A 22,807-nucleotide genomic window follows, 5' to 3' on the forward strand; every position below is an offset into this window, starting at 1 on the left:
GTACTCAATATTTATTTTATCAAAAAGTTTTATTTAAGTTGCGGATAACTTTACCATGTTACATTGCAAATGCCGCAGGTGAGTCTTAGGATTAGGCGGGATCCTTGGGATTAGACATCAGGCTAAACTTTGCATTGGGTGTTAGTTTGTTTCTAATTACCAATATCATTGCCTAATCTCTCTCATATCACCGTACCTTACTTCTTTAAGTGTCATAATTAATAAAGATGGCAATGCTAGCATCTCTGAAGTTGTACATCAGCTTTTCTTATAACACCACCACTGAAGACAACAAAAAAACTCTTGAAGTAACTATAACTCAAGGGAATGAATTCTCTCAAAGGTGCCACCTATATAGCTTTGTTGTGATCTTGGGAGGGAAGATGATAATGTTTGAACGAGGATATTGCAGTCTGTGGTGCGTAAGTTAGGAATGGACATCCGAAGTAACTAATTTTGTAGTACTGAGTTAAACGGAGATTTAATAAGTGACGACGACGTTCCTTCGATTCCTGTTGAATTGGAAGTTTGGAAACAGGATTTATTGTAAGTTTTATTTAAGTACTTTGTTTTCTTTATTTGGCTAAGTTGTTCATATAGATCTTTCAATGTAGAAATCATATTTCTTTTATATGTTATGGAGAAAAAAAAAACTTTTGAGGCTTGCAAACACAGATTTAGTCCCATGCTTGAAAAAGAAAAGTTAAACTTGAAAAAAAAAACAAAAACAAAAACGTTCCCATGAACTTGCTCTGTTTTCAGAGTATACCATTCAGAGCAACCTTAAAGCTTAAATCAAAACCCTGGCTTACTTGTGTGGGTTTTTTCTTTTAGGATTTGATGTGTGGGCTTTGCAGTCATGTCTATAATCTCTAGATTCAAAATTTTACCTAATTCCCATGAAAATTAAGTTACTTTCGCTAAGGTATTATATTATTTAACAATATTGTCTATCTTGAGTATACCTTTAAGCATTCTCATTATAAATGGTTTTCTTCACCTTCAGGCATGACTATATGAATGGTCAACGCTATGGATGAGTTACAAGATATTACCATATACTATCTGCTGATTGACATGGAGAGCTTGGTACGACATTGTTCCAGCGAAGCTTCACTTTTAATGGCCCAACGTACATTGTAATTGAGGCAATCTATGAACTTGAGCAAGTAGTATTATAAGTGAGAGCATAATTAAGGATTGTATATATTGAATTTTATCAAAGTCATGTGACATCACATTGCTAGTGAAATCTCACGCACTCATGGAAGGCCTCCTTCTAATTCACATATTTGATTTTTTTGGTAGAGCAGAATACTTGATTCTCACCACATCATGAAGAAACATGTTAATGTTTGGCAGTTGTTTAGTTTAATTATGGATATAGTTGGTAACTTACTGTGTGTGGACAAAAACGTGTAGTGTACTTTTATTTTGTTGTTAAGGTCTCCGTAGATACAGATTAGTATTGCTAGCTATCGACTTGAGAAGTTGAGAGACACGGGGCTTAAAACCAATAACTAGAATAAAAAAATTTGACTTATCTTAATTTTACTACTATTTTATTTATTTTATTTTCATCGATCAATTTAAATATTGTTTCAGAAATTACTTCAATAGCACTTCGTGCCTTCGGTAATACCTAGAATGTAAATATTGAACATGCAAGTTTTGAACATAGGCCACACATAGAACAACGTATAAATTAATCATTACTTAACCTCTCTCAGATCACCTTACTTCTTGTCTAACCTCTTTCCTTCGACCTTACTTCGATTCTCGTTGAATTAGAAGTTTGGAAACAAGTTTTACTATAAGTTTTATTTAAGTACTTTGTCTTCTTTTTTTGGCTAAGTTGTTCACATAAGATTTCAATGTAGAAATCACATTTCTTTTATATGTTCTGGAAAAAAAAACATTTTCTTTTATTCGAAGAGTATATACCACACCACACACACACACACACACACACATTTTCTTTTATTCAAAGAGTATATACTACTAAATAAAATAAAATAAAATAAAATAAATAAATAAAAACGAAGTTCCATGTACTCGCTCAGCTTTCAGAGTATACCATTCGGAGCAACCTTAAAGCTATTTGGCTTAATTCAAAATCCTAGCTTAGTTGTGTGGATTTTTTCATTTAGGTTTTGATGTGTGGGTTCTGCAGTCATGTCTATAATATCTAGATTCAAAATTTTACCTAATTCACAAGAAAATGCAGTTATCTCGCTAAGGTATTATATAATTTAACAATAAGTCTATCTTTAGTATACTGTTTTGCAGTCATGTTATATAATTTAACATGGAGAGCTCGGTACAACATTGTTCAGCGAAGCTTCACTTTGATGGCCCAACATGCATTGTAATTGAGGCAATCTATGAACTTGAGCAAGTAGTATAATAAGTGAGAGCATAATTAAGGATTGTATATATTGAATTTTATCAAAGCCATGTAACTTCGCATTACTGGTGACATCTTATGCACTCTTGGAAGGCCTCCTTCTAATTCACATATTTAATTTTTTTTGGTAGACCAGAATACTTAATTCTCACCACATCAAGAAAAAACATGTTAATGTTTGGCAATTGTTTAGTTTAATTATTGATATAGTTGGTAACTTATTATGTGTGGACGAAAACGTGTAGTGTACTTTTATTATGTTGTTAGGGTCTCCGTAGATACAGATTAGTACTGCTAGCTATCGACTTGAGAAATTGAGAGACACGGGGCTTAGAACAAATAACTAGAATAAAAAGATTTGACTTATCCTAATTTTATTACTATTTTATTTTATTTTTATTTTCTTTGATCAATTTAAATATTGTTTCAGAAATAACTTCAATTGCACTCCGTGCCTTCAGTAATACCTAGAGTGTAAATATTGAACATGCAAGTTTTGAACATAGGCCACACATACAACAACGTATAAATTAATCATTGCCTAACCTCTTTTCTTAGACTTTCTTTCGATTCTCGTTGAATTGGAAGTTTGGAAACAAGTTTTAGTGTAAGTTTTATTTAAGTACTTTGTCTTCTTTATTTTGCTAAGTTGTTCACATAGGATTATCTTTCAATGTAGAAATCATATTTCTTTTATATGTTCTGGCAAAAAAAAAACATTTTCTTTTATTCGAAGAGTATATAGTACAAAAACACAAAAAAAATACCAATAAAAAAAACACCAACACCAACAACATTTTCTTTTATTCGAAGAGTGTATACTACCAAAAATAAATAAATATATAAAAAATAACGAAGTTGTATGAACTCGCTCAGCTTCCAGAGTATACCATTTGCACCAACCTTAAAGCTATTTGGCTTATTTCAAAATCTTGGCTTAGTTATGTTGGTTTTTTCTTTTAGGTTTTGATGTGTGGGTTTTGCAGTCATGTATATAATATATAGATTCAAACCTTTACCTATTTCACAAGATAATGCAGTTACTTTCGCTAAGGTATTATATTATTTAATAATAAGTATATCTTGAGTATACCTTTAAGCATTCTCATTATAAATGGTTTTCTTAACTTTCAGGCATGGCTATATGAATGATCAACGCTAATGGTGAGTTATAAGATATTGTCATATACTATCTGATGATTGACATGGAGAGCTTGGTACGACATTGTTCCAGCGAAGCTTCACTTTTAATGGCCCAACGTACATTGTAATTGAGGCAATCTATGAACTTGAGCAAGTAGTATTATAAGTGAGAGCATAATTAAGGATTGTATATACTGAATTTTATCAAAGCCATGTAACATCGCATTGCTGGTGAAATCTCACGCACTCTTGGAAGTCCTCCTTCTAATTCACATATTTGATTTTTTTGGTAGACCAGAATACTTGATTCTAACCACATCAAGAAGAAACATGTTAATGTTTGGCAATTGTTTAGTTTAATTATGGATATAGTTGGTAACTTATTGTGTGTGGACAAAAATGTGTAGTGTACTTTTATTTTGTTGTTAGGGTCTCCGTAGATACATATTAGTATTACTAGCTATCGACTTGAGAAGTTGAGAGACACGGGGTTTAAAACCAATAACTAGAATAAAAAGATTTTACTTATCCTAATTTTACTACTATTTTATTTTTTTTATTTTCTTCGATCAAGGTGAGCGCTAAAATTATCTAGGTGAAATATTTAACTTTTAATGAGAGAAAATAGGAAAGAGTTAACTAGAGTTACCCAAAAAAAAAACCAAAGTTAACAAAGGTTGTAGTATGGGACACATGAGTGGTGCAGAGGCACTATGGACGGTTTTGCATCCTAAGCGCTATGGACCGAAGTTTTTCTCTACAACCTACAACACCACATCATTTTTTTGGTCTCATATACATTTCTTATTGATTCATTGAATACATTGACACATAAAACCTAAGAACGAAACTTTTGAATTTTATTATCTTACAAATTTTAACAAAATTATTAATTAAGTACATTAACTAAAGTCAAGATTGAAAACGCCTATTATTTGAACGTAATAATTAATTTATCGCGTATCAATTTAACAAGATTATAAAATAAATAAAGAGTTTAAGAGAACAATCAAACCTGGCCCTCTAGCCCGGCCTTCAAACTAGGCCTTCTGGCCGAGCTCTCAATTCTCTAAAGAGAGGGCTAAGGTTTCACAATTTTAGTATTGGCCCTCATAGGCCTACCCCTCATTACATGAGAGGCCCTGACCTTCAAATCATACAAGTTTTGAGCTCTCAATTCTCTAAAGAGAGGGCTAAGGTTTCCCTAGTCATTTAAAAAATTTTAGTATTGGCCCTCATAGGCCTACCCCTCACAAGTTTTTTTTTTTTAAATGATTAAATGTTGAAAAATAAAGGCCCGACCTTTAAATGGGTTTAAAATACTTAAGTCTAATGTAAATCAACTATTACACATTTTGTAATAAGTTTTTTGAGAATTATGGTAAATGATTTTCTTTATTTCGTATATGTGTATATTACCCATTTTACACCCCTAGTTTCGTGGTTTGAGAGCGGCCCGTTTTACACCCCTAGTTTTTAGCAAGCTAGAAAACCGGATTGTGTTGGAATTTCGAGCTCTCCAACAAAATTAGTGCATCAGTCAATTCGTGTGAGGCAATGAATTGGGCACGACTAACGAGGCTTTGACTCGAGTTTATTGGATTTCAAAGTTGTCAAAAGCTCGACGGCCGGTCAGTTATCATTAAAACAGCCATATTCAGCTTGTGTGACAAGGTTTAAAGTCAACTTCAAATCAACGAATCATGGTATGTTTTTTTGGCAAAATTCTACTAATTCTCAACTGTAGCATTCATTGCACGTACTTCTGCTGCCAATTGGTTCTTGTTTAACCAACTGAATAGTGAATACAAAATTTTAAGGTGCGAGTCCCGTCTGGTGGGACAGGGGATATTTAATTTTACAAACTAGATGCCCAATTGCTGTTAATTTTGGTCATTTTCTAGCAAATGACACGGTAAGGTTCTCACAAAAGAAAATCGGAATCTTATTCCTTCAGCTGGACAAAGGAAATCTTCTTTGTAGATTTTCGGTACAAGCAATATCCTACTTTTCCTTCCTAGGACAAAACCGCGTTGTCTTACTGGAGCAGCTTCTAAAGTTCTAAGTTTGTCAACCTTAATTATTTTCTTGTGGCAGCCAAGATCAAATTGTTGGCTTGTGCTAAAAAGGAAGGAATGTAGGTGGTAGCAGAACTAGGGGAGTAGCTTTTAATTTGTTTCCTTTTCCAAGATGGAAAGATGCACTCATAATGCACAGTGTTTCTGGTAAGCCGTAGAGAGTGAATGGGAAGAAAAACAAGAACTGAGTGTGGAACTGTGGAAGTTGTACACTTGTATTGACTACTGAAATCGTATTTATTCATCAACTAGTCAAACAGAGATGAAAATTGCCAAGAAAGTAAAACTTGAGAGTTTCTAGTACACAACAAAAGAGAAAATTGGTAAGATTGTAAGATCATTTCACGCGTGGTAAAAATATAGAAGAAAATTTTGCGGAATTGGCACATATATTTTGAAAGTTTAGAGGTTCATTCGGTACAAGATATTGAGATTTCACATTGGTGAATATATAGGGCACATTGCAATGCATCTCATCTTGAAATATAACCAAAATGACTCCTACACTTGTTAGGTGCACAAATATTACTTATATCGGGAGATTTTAGATAGCATGCTTATTACACCAAAACTCATGCAATGCACATTGGCCTAATTGATTTTCTGGATGTATATTACGCAAATTGGCCAATATTACACATTTACACATGCAACGCTGCCCTGTTTCTGCATATGTACCTATAAGGCTATAATATTATGAAAAAGGAAACACTGAAAATAAATTGAACAAACTAAAAAGTCCGGGTGACTACAGAATATGTAATTACTGTACTATGGATAAATACTAGAAAATGCATTCAAGAGAGTAAATGGTCTAAAGGAAAATGGCACGTAGCACATTATTGTTGGTAATGCAACCTCTAGTAATTACTGTTCTGTGAAAACAGGTGGAGGCAATTAATAATAAACATTCTGTTCTATATATACCTCCTTCTCACACTATCCTCAACCCTCTTCAAAGTTCAACCTCTCTATCTCCCCTCACTCTTAAGTCATATATTGCCACTGGCAGCTTCACCATGAGTCCAATTTTGTTTGTGTTGATGTTAGTATGGTTGAGTGTTTCAGGTCAAGGCATTGGTGATTTTGCGGTATCACCAGATGCTGGTGCAAGAAGAGAATTAGTTCCAGCTTTATTCATATTTGGAGATTCTCTTATTGACAATGGGAACAACAATAACCTCCCTTCTTTTGCCAAGGCTAATTATTACCCTTATGGTATTGATTTCAATGGTGGTCCGACTGGCCGCTTTTCTAATGGTCTTACCATGGTTGACGGAATTGGTAACTCCCTCTGTCTCATATAATTTCTTAATGTTTTCACACGTACTGTAGTATACATAAACTGATCATGAGGATGATTCAATGTGTTTATAACACTGTTGATTATTTGACATAGTGATGGTCATAGGCAATTAGGCACGTACACTAGACTGTTTCGACATTAAGATTTCTTACCTTCCATTGCCTTTTTGTTTCGACATATGATTGAGGACATCTTTAATATAGGCACTAGAGGCATTGTTAGTTGCTCAGAAAGAAAAAAAAAATAGTTAGAATGGAGATATGAATGATACTGAGTTGCTATACTGCAGCACAACTGCTGGGACTTCCACTCATTCCAGCTCACTCGCAGGCCTCGGGTGATGAAATGCTTCACGGTGTGAATTATGCATCCGCCGCTGCTGGAATCCTTGACATCACTGGGAGAAACTTTGTGAGCACATCACGCTTCTACATACTTCTAATTTCTATATTCTTAATAAACTGTTATTTCTGTTCTTTATTCATAGTTTCCAATTTTTATTCATTTTTTGGATCTGATATAAATCAAATGAAAATGATAAAATGTGGCACGGTATATAGTTGTTGTTGTTATTATCCCGTGACCAACTGATCCAATTTTTCATTACATTCATGATACGTTCATGCCTCCGTGATTTAATGCATTGGAGTCTATTTAAAGCTATTCGCCTATTCCTATATCGGAAAAAATAAAAGAGCCGAATTAAAGCTATGTCTTCGACTTGAATGAGGTCTTAGGGGAATATTGTATTTGCGTGGTCCCTTTTTAATTTAATTTGTTTTATTTTATTTTCTTCTAAAAGGATATTTGCGTACAAAAGAACAAAAAGATATTGGAGTTGACTGATATTAATTAAATGGATATATCTACCTTGTACATGGTAGCCACTGGGTAAATTGGTTTCTGTGTGCGCAAAGATATCCATCGATCGCGTTGTACGAAATTTGGACATATCTTCTGCTAAACGTACCTAAATTGCTAAAATGATCACAAACATACCGACCAATTTAAAATTCAGATCAGATGGTTAGTAGTATATGGCATTTTCTTAGTCTTACCTTCTAGCCTCCAAGTTCGTGGTCCACTTCAAAGTTCCTGATCACATTTATGGATTTGGACCATATTGTTAAAAATTCTACGTTAAGTACTTTGGTTCCTGTTACACATGATTTTGATGCAACAGCATATTTAATAAGCATTTTAAATTTTGGTATGAAATGTGTAGGACTATAAGTAATTGTTTTTTTTTCCCCGATAACTGTATATAGGTAATTTTGTGATAAATTTTCCATTCTGTATATTTTTACTCTATGTTTTTATCAGGTGGGACGCATACCCTTCAATCAACAGATAAAGAACTTTGAGAATACGTTGGATCAAATAACTGATAATCTAGGAGCCGATGATGCGGCACAGGCGATTGCACGGTGCTTATTCTTTATTGGCATGGGCAGCAATGACTACCTCAACAATTACCTTTTGCCAAATTACCCAACTCGCAACCAATACAATGGCCAACAGTACGCTAACCTATTGATTCAACAGTATACTCAGCAACTCACTGTAAGTAGGAACTTGGAAGTAGAACCCCAAGGCACATATATGCAGTAATTTGAGAACTAGGAATTGAAATTAAAATTTAGTCACTACTCACTATAATTAGGTAATTTACATCCAAACCATTTACTTAAGTTTTAGTAATACAAATTTGACCATTTAACATTTCAGAGGCTTTACAATCTTGGAGCTCGAAGATTTATTCTCTCAGGCCTTGGACTAATGGGTTGCATCCCAAGCATCTTAGCGCAGAGTCCTAACAGTCAGTGCTCACAAGAAGTTAATCAGCTTATTCTCCCATTCAATACAAACATCAAAGCAATGATGAACGACCTCAGTACAAGTCTCCCTGGCTCGAAATTCATTTACGTCGATATCTATCGCATGTTCAATGAGGACATTGTCAAGAACCCCGGTGCTTATGGTAAGTGCAATACCTTGTAAATTAGTTCTGGAGTCCCTATGGTCATTGTCTAGAACTAAACTGAGCTAAATCAATCTGGTCTTTATTAAATAGGTCTGCGTGTAATTGATCGAGGATGTTGTGGAATCGGTCGTAACAGTGGCCAGATAACATGTCTTCCCTTCCAAACACCATGCGCAAACCGCAAAGAGTACATGTTTTGGGATGCTTTCCACCCAACAGAAGTTGTTAATCTCGTACTGGCAGGAAAGGCTTTCAGTGGAGGTACAGATGTTGTGTATCCTATGAACATACAACAACTTGCAAGTCTTGATATTGAATCACCCCAGTAGCAAAAAATAAGTAGAGTTTCTTCGCTACTTTGGATATAAGACGTCCCTGTTTGTTTCTCATACTGCTGTGTGCTAGAATCTGCTGGTATTATTCTCGTTATGTAGCTAATATACGATCGATTAAGTACTTTTTGCTCTCCAAAAGCATATATGATTGTTTTGTCTTCATTTTAAGTTTTGAATTAATCTATGAATTCAGGTTTAATCACAGCCATTTGTATGGTTGATAAAATTATTTTTAAGTCATAGGTATGTAACAGATTGGATTATTTTGCAGTAACAACTCTTGGCAAAAGAAGCTACCAACAAGTAACTCGCAAAAGTAGTATAAACTATAAATGACCACAGTGATAGGAACATGTCAGTTTTTATTTTTTGGCAATACATTTTTGTCATGGTCCAAATAGCTAGCTAACTTCTGATCACTTTTTGAGAAATCAAACACAAAGCAGAAAGGGTATTTAGATCTTCTTTGTTGCTCATCCTGATCAGCTAGATTCCTACTGTGACAAACTTGGTTGGATGCCCAGATACAGTTGGCCATGTGATAGTCAATAATTCATATATAGCTCAAAATTATTGGTTGTTACTTCGAACTCAAAGACTAATTAAGTAATTCAAAAATATTTCATTGGCCAACTCAAATTATAACAGTACTAATAAGCTCTCTCCAAGCTGGCTTAGAGAAGTGCTTGCTGATGAATGTTAGTCTGGTACATATCAGATTTTGATTTCGAACTAACTGATACATTTTCCAGTTTGATGTTTGCAACTTCTGTGGGATGAAATGCCATCCCAAAATATGTACTCTTGCCATTAGGTACATGGTCTTTGCAAAGGAAGACAAGATATCTGTTCATTGTTTCTCCCCACCCGAAAGCATTCATTGTCCACCACCTCGAAGCCTGAAGTTATGTACTAATCAGTTATTAATGTGACTGCGGTGAAGATGAAGGCACTTAATTAAGTCTAGCAACATGCACATTAACTATCAAATATCTCAATTAAATAAATTACCATACGAAGCAGCATTCTCTATATGATCTTTGTGACTTTTGTATGTGTTCACATGTACAAACTTTGCTCCAGCGAACTTTCCAACATTGATCGATCTACAAGCTTTGAAGTTTGAAAGGCCTGAATTGATAAGATTAACGGTATCGTTGATTCCTTTACCTCCACCAGTGTATGCAACCAATCGGGCCCACTATAGGGCTGGGAATTCTTATTGGGCATATTGCAGCATCCGCTCTATGACACAATATTATCTTTCTTTGATTAAGGTACTAGGTTATTGGAACAAATGATCTTATATATGCGAATATATTGGAGAAAGATAATGGTAACATAGGAAGTATGTTATGCCATATCAGAATTTTAGTGAACAGGTACTTTGATGTGTTAAAAGTATACCTATTTTTAGGTTAGGGACCTTGTGGATAGTGATCTTGTGTTGCTATTTTAATAATGTAATTTCACCATTATGGTCTCGTACTCTCGTTAAAGGCTATGTGTTTCTAAGTTATGTTTATTTTTTCACATAATAATTGTAACTTTTGACATTAATGAACTTATAGAATGTATGGAAATACTATCTGGTAAAAAAAAAGGCTAAATACTCTGGGGTGATTAACCACAAGGCACAGTACTCAGGTTGAATTCAATGTATTTCCATACAACAAATTATGCCCAACTCCATTTTAAAGCAACTTAATAAATTTACCATTTCGATGTTTTGAACCTTGGTCCCATGAAATCGTGCCCATGACACCCAAAATGAGTGGACCCCGAGTAAGAGCCTCTATAGGTGGCAGTATAACTGTCAAAATCTTCATATTTGAATAAATAATTGGAAATTTTCCGAATTTCAATTTTAAGTGCCCTCAAATTCAGTCGCATCTCCTGTTTATTTGCATTCTTGTTCACAAATTTGACAATTTAGATGCGGATGCAGAGCGACATTGGTAATGTTGCCAATTTTTTTTTTTTTTACTTTGACCAACACTATGCGCTACTCCTAATGTCGCGTGGGGTTTTTTTTTAAAATTTTTGGAATGGTTGTGCGTCATTCCTAATGTCGCGTGGGTTGTTTTGGAATTATACATGCGACACTCTAACTGTCGCGCGCAACCGTGATAATAGTGATAATGTCGCGTGGGTTGTTTTTTGTTAATGAATTTGCGACCACCTAGAATTGGTTGATTTTCATTACCTCATTTACTGGCGAGTAATAATAAAGGGAAAAGATGAAGGGTACATATGGAAAGTCCAAAAATCAATCATTTCACTTCGGGGAAAAAAGAGGGAGGGAAATAACTAAATCTAGAACAGGGAGAAACAAAACCCGCAAAACTCTCTCTCTCTCTCTCCAGTTTTTTTAGGAGAAAAAAAATATAATTTCAATTCAATCCGTAGATGGCGAGGAGAGCGGACGAAGAGTACGATTACTTATTCAAGGTCGTATTAATCGGCGATTCAGGCGTTGGGAAATCGAATCTTCTTTCGAGATTCACTCGTAATGAGTTCTGCTTGGAATCCAAATCAACTATTGGTGTTGAATTTGCCACTCGTACTCTTCAGGTCTTATTTCTCTCTCTCTCATTCATTCAATAATAATAATAAGCTATTTTTTATGTTACAACTCTGCTGTTTAGATCTGACTAATTCCTTGTATACTTTAGATCTGGATTAGTATTATATGTTGAAGAAACTAGCATAGCCTATCTGAAAATGTAGCATAATAGTGTAATTGAACATGGCAAAGTTTTTAGTGGCAGCTGTTTAAGTTGTCTAAGATTGAGTGGTGTGGCATCGTTTGATATCGTTTTCTATTGCAAGATTAGAGTCAGTCCCCCCACCACCACTCTGTGCACTTTGCAGTTGCTTTTAACATATTCGCGAATAGGCTGAAATGTGGGAACAGAAGATGATCAAAGCCACCAATGAGATTTTAAAGTTAGATGCATCAATAATACAGTATGATGTTGGTAGCAATAAAACTCTGCTGAAAGTGGGACTCCATTTGGTTTTAGTGAGCTGAACAATGTCTGGATTTTATAATAATTTATATAGACCCTTTGGTTTTACCATACATTAAGATCTTGTTACGTGAGCACTCAAAAGAAGTTTCAGGTTATGATTATGGAGATCTCACTTGCAAGAAATGATTTTTCACATTGAGCTGAGTATTTTGTAGAAGATTGGTGAGGTATCCAGAAAAGGATTTGGCACTGTATATAGGGACCCACTATTGATTAACTTGAGTTTGTCTAAGCATATATACTTTCAAAACGTATTTTTTAAAGCTGATGATCTTTTTATAGTGTACTCCTTCACTTTCTTCTTGGTTTAGGTTGAGGGAAAAACTATAAAAGCACAAATATGGGATACAGCGGGTCAGGAACGATATAGAGCAATTACCAGTGCATACTATAGGGGTGCACTCGGTGCTCTTCTAGTTTATGATGTGACAAAACCAACAACTTTTGAAAATGTTAGCCGGTGGCTCAAGGAGCTTCGGGACCATGCTGACTCAAACATTGTGATTATGCTCATTGGGAATAAGACTGACCTGAAGCACCTCCGAGGGGTTGCAACAGAAGACGCTCAGAGTTATGCGGAGAAGGAAGGTCTGTCATTCATTGAGACATCTGCTCTTGAAGCGATCAACGTTGAGAAGGCTTTCCAGACTATCCTAGGAGAGATATATCGAATTATTAGTAAGAAGACTCTCTCTTCAGATGAGCCTGCACCGACCAGTATTAAGGAAGGGAAGACACTTGTTGTTGAAGGATCAGAGGCCAACACAAAGAAGCCATGCTGCTCGTCAACTTAAAGGTATTAATATATTGTGTTTTGAGGATTTATAATTTTAAGATATTTGTTTTGTACTCCGTCTCTTTTTTTGGGTTTTTTTTTTATAGATTCTTTGTTTGAGGTATTTACTTTGCTCAACTTCAATGTAACTTTATCTACGGTCTCGTGGATGGAGGAAACCAAGTTTTATAGATCGCCCAGTTGACCACAGATTAATGCTCTGATGCTCCGTTGTTTTGACTACTTGAAAACAGGAACTGAGTGGTTGTATTATATATATCAATATCTGGGTTCATTTCAGATTCATGTCCTTTTGATTTTTTTTTTTGAAAAGTTAAGCTAGGGTTAAGGCTAACCCACACTTGTTTTATTGATAATCAACTTGTTACATATGGAGTTCCTGGGGCATCATCCTCATACATACCTTCCCTAAGAGTATAGTCATTAGAAAGACGTTCGACAAAAACACAAGTTCTAAGGTCTCAAGCTTAACACCAAATCTATTCAAAGTACACCATTACTAGAAGTATCTCATTTCACGTATTTTCCTTTCGAGAATTGTTTTGCCAAGGCTGGATGATCTTTCGAAACATGCTTTTGGGCCTTATCAAACTCTCGGAAGAAGTTTCCACAATGGATGCAAGCAAATGTCTGACCCATTTGTTCATTCCAAATCTCTTTAATATAACCATCAAGATGCTTAACTTTTTTCCTGGCCAAAGAGAACTTTTTTCATCATGGCGAGAGTGGGATCATCAATTTCACCAAGAGATTGTTGAATGTGTTTTTTAGTTTTCTTTTTCTTTTTAATAGTTTTCCATTCATCTCCATTAATCAGAGGTGTTACTACCGAAATTTCAGAAGTAATCTCAACATAATCTCGAGGATGAGTGTCTTCAACTTGGTTTGTAGCAAGAATAATGTGGTTATTGAAAAACTTATTCTCTCTTGATTTGATTGCACTTATCCGTTGCCATATTTCTACTTTCTGTCCATGAAAACAATTATTTGAACTATATTAGAAATAAGACTTCCATCTCTCAAAAGTGACGACAAATTTTCCTGTGTAAAATGGATTTCATGTGTATGAAATTCTTCTTGTGCAGTTCCCTTTTTCTTAAGATGGGGCGGAGAGTGATATTGATTTATATTTAATTAGTTACATAAGACGATGAATTTTCTGTACACACGGAGGTCTTATTCTTCAGTTCTTGAGGAATCCACTTTACCAGGCTTATGGGAGTTCAATCGTATAGAAATTCTTGGCTTTAAAGTAGTGGGATCAATTAGTTGTGCACTATTGACTATTCAATCACAATAAGCAATCATTTTGGCCAACGAATGAGATATTTATAAAATGAATTGAGGGCTGATTATGTGTGAAGATAGTCTTCTCATTATAGAGAATCTTTCCACAAAAAATCAACCCAAACGAAAATGTTTAATTTTTCAAAAAATTGTTTCGAAATTTGAAAAATCTGAACCGTTAGATAATTTTATAACATTGTAAGGAAATTTCGATACGTCTAGATATTTTCAAATATGTTGATTTTTTCTAAAAATGATATATATTGTGGAGAGAATATCTCCACCAAAAATCAACTTCTAATTCATTATTTTTCATGGTGGAGTTTCTTTGGAGTTCATATAATAGATTGGAACTGCAATTGACATAAAGATTGGCGTTACTTCATGGACCAACATGCGTAATGCATGCCTTCAAATTGGCTGCCTAAATCGTATAGATATGTGAAATCAAGTTTATAGGGCCCCTCAGTTGATATATGTTTCGTTACTCAACACACGCATTTTGGAAGTGTTTCAGATTCATCTATATGCTACCATTGAAATCTTAAATTTTGGGGTATTCAAGTAAAGTTTTTTTTTTTTTTTTTTTTCTAGATAAATTGGTTGAGGTCTTATTTAAGTTCTTCGAAATAATGAAGTTTTAATCACGAATTTTCTAAGAAGTTTGTGTTTCAACCTTAGCAATAAATTTTGTTTGTGGTCTAAGGAAATCCTCATGCTAAATTCTCTCCTTTTTTGCTACTCGTTTTTCACTATTCATATTTTTCTGAAATTTCCCTCAATTATTCCCGGGTCTTGGACAACTCTTACAAAACCGTCGGCACCCATTTATACGGAGGACAGTCATTAACTTGCAACCCTGTCGTGGTCCGACATCCAAATTATAAAGGTGTGCTTTGTAAGTCAAGATCCCAAGATCCTCTACCTGATATCATCTTTGCACGAAACAGTAAGTTAAATTTGATCAACTCCGTAATGTCCAAATGTCTCTATAGATTTGCCCAAGAAAATGTCCAAATGCCCTTCTTGTAGTGGAATTGTGGAACAAGGTTGCATGGTGATGATTGAATGAAACACCATACCCAACCTTGTAGGGTTGCATCATCTCATCTTCAAATCCAATATCCAATGCAAAATGGCCAATTCATCTTAGGAAGTAAATTTCATTCATGGTCAGAGATGTCAATGTCGGCCAACAGAGCAGGTTAACCAAGACAATAGCATCAGTGCATCACCAATTCACCATACATCTATCATCTATAGAATTTCCAGATAATTTTTTTAATGAGGCCTTTCCATAAGAAGTAAAAATTGAAAGATGTTGGTCAGGCGTCAAATATCACATCCTATCGTATCAGTTTCTACGAAAATGGATATACAAATCATGAAGTATCAGTGTCATCTTTGCATATTTCAGACCAAGCTAAGGGTGCTTATAATTTTCCCAAAAGCATTTAAGCAGATCATCACTCTAAAACTTCGAAGTCTTCTCAGTTTCTGACAAACATTCTGCCTACCAAAATGTTTACATAAAGATACCCATTTGTCTAAACCTCTGAGTCATACAATGATACAACATAAATTTAAAATGTCCAAAGAAAAGCTAACCACAACAGTCGCTATTCTGCTGAATAGGTTGCTTGTCCCTTCATTTGAACAGTCTTTGCTGGTTTTTTGTTTGAACTTAGGCTGATTTCCCATTCTGCAATAGAAGAATAAATAAAACTAAACATGAGAGGTTATCAACTGCAGAAGAGAGGACATGTTAATGGAAGATAATAAGACTGTTCCGAATCATGAGTGCCTCAACTCATCCCTCGCTAAGACTACCTAATGCAGAACCTCGACACCACCACAATGACCATAGCTGGGATTCGGGGATTGCTTCCCATCTTAATTCTTAAATCAATGATCCAGAGCCTACCATAACGCGGACAGGTAACTTTTTGAATATTCATTGCTGAATGAAAATATCAGGCTTGAAGGAGCTACTCAACTCTTAACACGTCCACCTTTCCCCATGCTGCTCAAACCCCGTACTACACAAAATGATACTCAGGCACAGTTGAACATATAACTGAGTATTCTAATTAATTTAACCAACCACAGTTAAAAACTCAAGTTGGAAGTGGCTTTGAAGAGTACCAACTACCATGGGTTGGAACTTGGAACTAGTACTGGCTCAAGTTCATGAGAGTTTGGGTTGAGTACTAAGTCAAATTGAACTCATGATAACAAGATCCACGCACTGATGGGTGGCCAAGAATTGACAACAAAACCCAAACTGAGACAACGCATCCGGCACAGAGCACTCAGAATAGAGTACCCAATCATTTCAATTACCTTTTCTTAGCCATAGTTAAGAAAGCTTGCTCAGCATTGATAAAGTTTTTCGCACTAGTCTCAAGAAAAGGGATCCCAAGTTCGTCGGCGAACGCCTGCAGTCCATAAACCAAAAGACCAACAAAAATACGCAGATGTAACAATCTTACTTAATCATCAAGATCCAGTAAATTATATGATCAGTAAATTATATTAAAATTTGAAATTGTTTATATTCCATATTAACCAACAATAAATATATATATTTCAACAAACGTCAGAAGGTAGCTCTAGGAATATAAGTTCTATTCACCACAGACGAAGACAACACTAATGCACCAAAACCACAAGAAGTTAACAAGACACAAAAATTCTTCAAGCATGGCTTCTACCTATTGCAAGATCTTACCAATCATTCCTATTTATTTTGTCTGTTTTCTTCTTTTTATTTCTTCTGCTATTAGTCCTGTTTTTGCAAGGTCCATTACTTCAGAAACCAAGGCAAATAATCAAACGTTTCAACCAAGGGACGAGCTTCTCAAGAGAGTAAGAGCTCATCTAAGGAAGATTAACAAGCCTCCAGTCAAGACAATTCAGGTAGGCCTTTTTGTTTCTTAACATCCTTTTTTCTGCTTTGGCTCTAGAGAGTTGATTGATTTGCTGTTGCTGTAGAGTCCTGATGGCGATATAATAGATTGTGTTCTATCTCACCAACAACTAGCTTTTGATCACCCTCAGTTACAAGGACAGAAACCTTTGGTAATGGATATTGGTGCTTGGATTTTCTCTTAATGCAAGAAACATGGAAGAGAACATACTGTTATGAGCCTAAAGTTTTCTTTTATCTCTGTTTTGTAGGATCCACCGGAAAGACCAAATGGCCACAACGCGACGAATGTTAAGGCTGAAAGTTTGCAGTTATGGTCACTTTCTGGTGAATTATGTCCTGAAGGAACAATTCCCATTAGAAGAATAACAGAAGAAGATATATTAAGAGCAAGTTCTGTGCAAAGATTTGGAAGAAAATTAAGAAGGCCCATTAGACGTGATTCATCAAGCAGTGACCATGAGGTTAGTACATAAGAACTCAAGACATAGGAAGAATCTTTCATGAAGGTTTTTCCATGAAATTCAACCAAGCTCAATCACCAAATATGAACTCATGCATATTTTTCTATTTTTTATTTTATCTCTTGCATTATTATGTTCATACATTTCTTTAATTTTCAACCTTCCATTATTATGAGAAATTATTCAACCACTTCAATTAAATTCATTTTTTCTTAATGGCTGGAATGCTTTTGCTCATCAATTTTTAGTAACTTCCCACCCACAATGAAAGTGTACGTATCTCTTAAAAAACGTTTATAGGGTAATCCATTGAATGCAAATGTTCTGACTGAAAAATTGATTGGATAAGTTCCACTATCATATCATGAAATATAAGAAATTAAGCACAAAGATAACAGACACAAACAGAGAGAAAAAGAGAGTATGGTGATTGCTTTTTGAACACGATTACACGGTCATTGTGGTAGTTGAGTCTTCTGTACTTAATTTGTGAAATATTAATACCATTTGTATTTCTGCCAACGTACAAGAACTACAAACTCTCCATTTACAGTTTCAATATGAAGTATTGTGTCTAAGATTAAAGTGCTATTGCATAAGTGGTCTCTCTATCTATGCAAATGAAGCTTCCAACTGTGGCCTTCATTCTTCTGATTGATTTTAGCATGGAATTATATTACACTTACGTTTATGTAACTATGTTCATCTGATAATACAGCATGCAGTTGGGTATGTATTGGGACAACAGTACTACGGAGCAAAAGCAAGCTTAAACGTGTGGACACCACGCGTGGCAAATATGTATGAATTTAGCTTGTCACAAATATGGGTGATTTCGGGTTCATTCGGCAATGATCTTAACACAATCGAAGCTGGTTGGCAGGCATGTAATTTATCCAATTTGATACTACGTTTATCATTCAGTTAAAAGTAAAAAAATTTGAAAATGGAATTGGTACAAATTTTTTACTACTATTATCATGGAACATATCAGATGTATTGCCCTTATTTAAAGCATTTACAACTATTCAACTACCTATCAATTTCATTAATGTCTTTCGTTTATAGATATTAATTGTATTTCATTTAATTTTATCCAGGTGAGCCCAGAGCTCTATGGGGACAGCCACCCTAGGTTCTTTACTTATTGGACTGTAAGTATTTTGATATATTACGACTTCTCCTATGTTTTTAATTCCAATATTGTAATTAAGAAAGACTTACCACAGAATCCTTACAATATTCCGGCACAGCAGCAGTTGACAGTTCAATCTATTTTTTACGTACAGACTGATGCATATCAAGCAACGGGTTGCTATAATTTGCTATGCTCGGGCTTCATTCAAACTAACAACAAAATTGCAATTGGAGCGGCAATCTCCCCAACTTCTTCCTACAATGGTCGGCAATTCGACATCAGCATTTTGGTCTGGAAGGTAACATATATCAATGTATTAAACGCATAGATTTATTAAGTGATCTTTTTCTGTCAAAGTTAAACAAATACACATCTACCGTAGCCCGTAGGTACCCAATTTTGAGTGGTAAATCAGTACTTGAAACGTTCATATTTCAAAAAATTCTCCAGAAGTTTTGACACTTTAATTATATATAAATATATTGTACCAATGTATGTAACGTATATCAGCTTATATTGCAATATATAACTCGGTACTACTTCGCATAGAACTGTAAGAGGATTAATATTCTTCAGTTTCATATCTATGTTAGTGCGCCTGAATCCCGCGCCAGCAGATCCCATTAACTTGCTCGGCCAGCATAAAAAACCGTTAGTTTAGTTGCAAACTTGCAATGCTCGAAGACTAAAGTTAAAAGGTTCTTGTATCCGGAAAGATTTTTAGAATATAAAGTGGCAATAGTACCTTGGTCTTTTTATTTCTTTTCAAAAGATGCTCATGTCATGCGTAAGCCTGACCATCCACTTTTCTTTCTAATCACCTCATCATTACAATATTTTATACCTTACCATATTACCATTTAGTATTTTGTATAGCTCCTACTAATAGTCAAGGTACTCAGGTATATATATACACAATTTAAAAAGAAAATAACTTCATGTACTAAGTCGAAAAAGAAAATATTTTTTTTTTTTTATGTAGGACCCAAAGCGCGGGCATTGGTGGCTTGAATTTGGACATGGACTACTGGTTGGATATTGGCCTTCATTCATATTTAGTCACTTGAGGAACCATGCAAATATGATTCAATTTGGAGGAGAAGTGGTTAACACTCGGCCTTCCGGATTCCATACATATACGCAGATGGGCAGTGGTCAGTTTGCCGGACAAGGATTTGGAAAAGCGTCTTATTTTCGAAATATGCAAGTCGTTGATTGGGATAACAACTTACTTCCTACATCAAATATTCGGTTGTTAGCTGATCACTCGAGCTGCTACGACATTAGAGGAGGAAAAAATAATGCGTGGGGAAATTATTTTTACTATGGAGGTCCTGGAAGAAATGTGAGATGCCCATAGAGAGCCTTATAGGTGATTGGCCGGTATCAATTTTACTTGTGCAGTCCGGTTCCCTTTTTTTTTTTTTTTTTTTCTGTTTTCCTTTTAACAGGTTTATATCCATTAATTATACTGCCTCACAATGGCATTTATATGTAAATTTTGAAAAAAAAATTGAAATATATAGTGGTCGAATATACAATCTCATGTGATTTACTGATTCATACTGATTTTAGTTTTCAATGTGACTTTTGTTTTCATACATCGAAATGGATACGCAAAATGCCTAGAAAGAACTAAGCCAAAAAGTTATTAGCTAAAAAAAAAAACTAAGCAAAAGAGGGTAACCCATGGTCGTTCCAACAGAAGAGAATGGTTATTGAAATTAATTAAAGGTTCTGTCTTTTCTAGCAAATTAGATGTCAGTGATAGATTAAGCTTTAATGATCTAAAGACACCAGCTGTTGGAATCATTTTGGATATTGTATCTCTAACGTGGCGAATTAAAGTTGCAAGACCAGTTTAATTAACAAACTACGTACCCATCACCTTCTATTGCAAATGGGTACATTAATTCGCACAAAACATTGTTAGCTTCAAGGAACCTTTTAACAATAACAGGAGGAAACTAAACAAAGTTTGGAGGAATAATGGCTACAATATACGATGTGTGGTTGGCATGTGCATTAGTCAGAAAAGCCACTGAAGGAGTGGTGTATAGTATTGAGTACAGAGCCACTTTCAAGTGGACCAACTTTAGTGCACACTAGCTCATTGTCCGGCCATAAAGCATCATCTTCATATTCTTTACCAAAAATAAAGTATGGTCAAATAGATATGCTATGTGGAATCACTTTTGAGTTTTGATGAATGCGTTGACCATGGGCAATTCATTCATTTTATTAATTCAATTAATTTCTTATTTTTATTTCTCTTTTTTCTGTTTTTTTTTTTTTCGGTGGTACATATATGCAGTACATAGCTAAATTTGTGGACGGCAAAAATTATGTACGGAAATTATTTGTCAAAAATCCGAAAATTTGGATTTTAATTCGTTTAAAAATTCGGCTAAAAAAAAAAAAAAAAAATAAATATATAATTCGTATTTTATATGGGTATAATACGAAAAAATTCGGTCATATTTTGTTGCATTCATAGTTCGTGATTCCGAACTAAATTTCGGAATTCGGTCTGGAATTTCGGTTTTTCAAAAAAACGGAATTCCAAATACAGAGTCGAAATATCCGAAATTATCTGAAATTCGGAATGTGATAGGGTCGAAATTTAATGAATTTCGGATTTTGAATTTGTCAGAATTCCAAAAATTCTGAAATTCCAAACTATGGTTACATTATAAGTTTAGAAGGTAATATTTTGCCTAAATTGTAGTGTGTTTTTTTCATTTAAAAAAAGGACTTTATTATTCGGCAATTATAAGCCTGGATCATAGAATTTGAGTATTAATTCTTAGGTTTGAAACATTCGCCTTATTATTAGTATTATACGGAAAAACATATAAAACGTGTATAAAACAGAATATTACTAACTATGATACAGTATGCTGCATGTCATTCTCAGTGTAAACGCACCGGCATTCACATTTACATTTGTGCTCCTTAAGATATATATCATTTAGTACCATTTCTCAATGGGAAGGAGCTCGATGCCAGGAGACGGGGCAAGAAAAATCTTTCCTCCATACCCCTTTCTGATAATCATGCTGTCTTGCGCGCGTCTATATATATTATCCTTTTGATCCTACGGTACGCGTATTGAATACTCGATCATCATTACTAAGCCATGCGCATATCATCATATGTGTCTCTTAAGCTTTTTGCTATAGACTATTCTCAACATTTATGTAGTCTTTTTGCAAGTTGTCCGCAGCGAAATGGGACCATTTAATAGTTCGCATCTCGCATTCTCGCCTAGTTTCAATTCAGCAGCCAACTAGAAATAATAAAACCAGAAGTCCAGAACCGTTATGGTAATGCTATTGCAATTGAGTCTGGGCATTGGAGTCAAACCCTTGGTCTGTCCAAAATCCTAACGTGTGCGTGCCAACATATGAAGTTTTAGTGTTTTGCAGAACTTTGTTTTTATTATTGTTTTTTTCTATTTTGCGCCTTGCCAAATGCCAATATTACAATTAATGTCATTTTTATTTTATTTTTATTTTATTTTTTTAAACGGATTAAATTGTATTTTCATATTTATAAATTATTAAAAAAAAACTAAACTATAATCGGTGAAGTCTGCCACTTGGGGAAAAAAAAATTGGAATTTTTTTAAATTAATTACGTGGTGAAGTGGCGAAAACACGTACGCTAGTTGATATATATATTCTCTAATCATTGTGGACATCGGAAATTGTAATATTTATCAAAAAGAACAAAACTGGAAAGCCCAAAATACATGTCAATCTCTGACTCTTATAAAACCCATTAAAATATTTACTCCACGCTTACATGTTCCATAACCCATTAAATGAATACAAGTGTGTGGCACACTGGCACATGCACTTTTGCAAGTAATTTACACATCTTAAGCGTTGTTGAGATCGAAA

At 34.7% G+C, this 22,807-nt stretch overlaps 3 protein-coding genes across 5 annotated transcripts; all 3 read left to right on the forward strand.

Moving 5' to 3' along the window:
- Positions 1 to 5,007: 5,007 nt before the first annotated feature.
- LOC147500872 (GDSL esterase/lipase At1g71691-like) lies at positions 5,008 to 9,457 on the forward strand. Of its 3 annotated transcripts, none has more exons than XM_086605865.1 (6): positions 5,008 to 5,256; positions 6,697 to 6,912; positions 7,224 to 7,345; positions 8,258 to 8,497; positions 8,663 to 8,915; positions 9,009 to 9,457. In XM_086605865.1, exons 2-6 carry the CDS (start codon positions 6,897 to 6,899, stop codon positions 9,245 to 9,247), a joined length of 870 nt encoding a protein of 289 aa, XP_086461991.1. In that variant the 5' UTR covers positions 5,008 to 5,256; positions 6,697 to 6,896; the 3' UTR covers positions 9,248 to 9,457. The 3 variants fall into 3 exon arrangements, with proteins under 3 accessions (XP_086461991.1, XP_086461992.1, XP_086461990.1); XM_086605866.1 differs by having other exon boundaries at positions 7,265 to 7,345; XM_086605864.1 differs by lacking the exon at positions 5,008 to 5,256 and having other exon boundaries at positions 6,355 to 6,912.
- Positions 9,458 to 11,529: 2,072 nt separating this feature from the next.
- Positions 11,530 to 13,273, forward strand: RAB11C (RAB GTPase 11C). Its single transcript, XM_086605868.1, has 2 exons — positions 11,530 to 11,827; positions 12,600 to 13,273. Exons 1-2 carry the CDS (start codon positions 11,663 to 11,665, stop codon positions 13,080 to 13,082), a joined length of 648 nt encoding a protein of 215 aa, XP_086461994.1. The 5' UTR covers positions 11,530 to 11,662; the 3' UTR covers positions 13,083 to 13,273.
- A 3,573-nt stretch (positions 13,274 to 16,846) lies between these two features.
- LOC147500874 (protein neprosin-like) lies at positions 16,847 to 20,484 on the forward strand. The gene is made up of 7 exons (XM_086605867.1): positions 16,847 to 17,290; positions 17,366 to 17,452; positions 17,552 to 17,764; positions 18,483 to 18,647; positions 18,865 to 18,918; positions 19,054 to 19,200; positions 19,885 to 20,484. Exons 1-7 carry the CDS (start codon positions 17,027 to 17,029, stop codon positions 20,260 to 20,262), a joined length of 1,308 nt encoding a protein of 435 aa, XP_086461993.1. The 5' UTR covers positions 16,847 to 17,026; the 3' UTR covers positions 20,263 to 20,484.
- Positions 20,485 to 22,807: the final 2,323 nt, after the last annotated feature.

This window comes from Coptis chinensis, chromosome 4, assembly GCF_015680905.1.
Source record: "Coptis chinensis isolate HL-2020 chromosome 4, ASM1568090v1, whole genome shotgun sequence".
Classification (NCBI taxonomy): Eukaryota; Viridiplantae; Streptophyta; class Magnoliopsida; order Ranunculales; family Ranunculaceae; genus Coptis; species Coptis chinensis.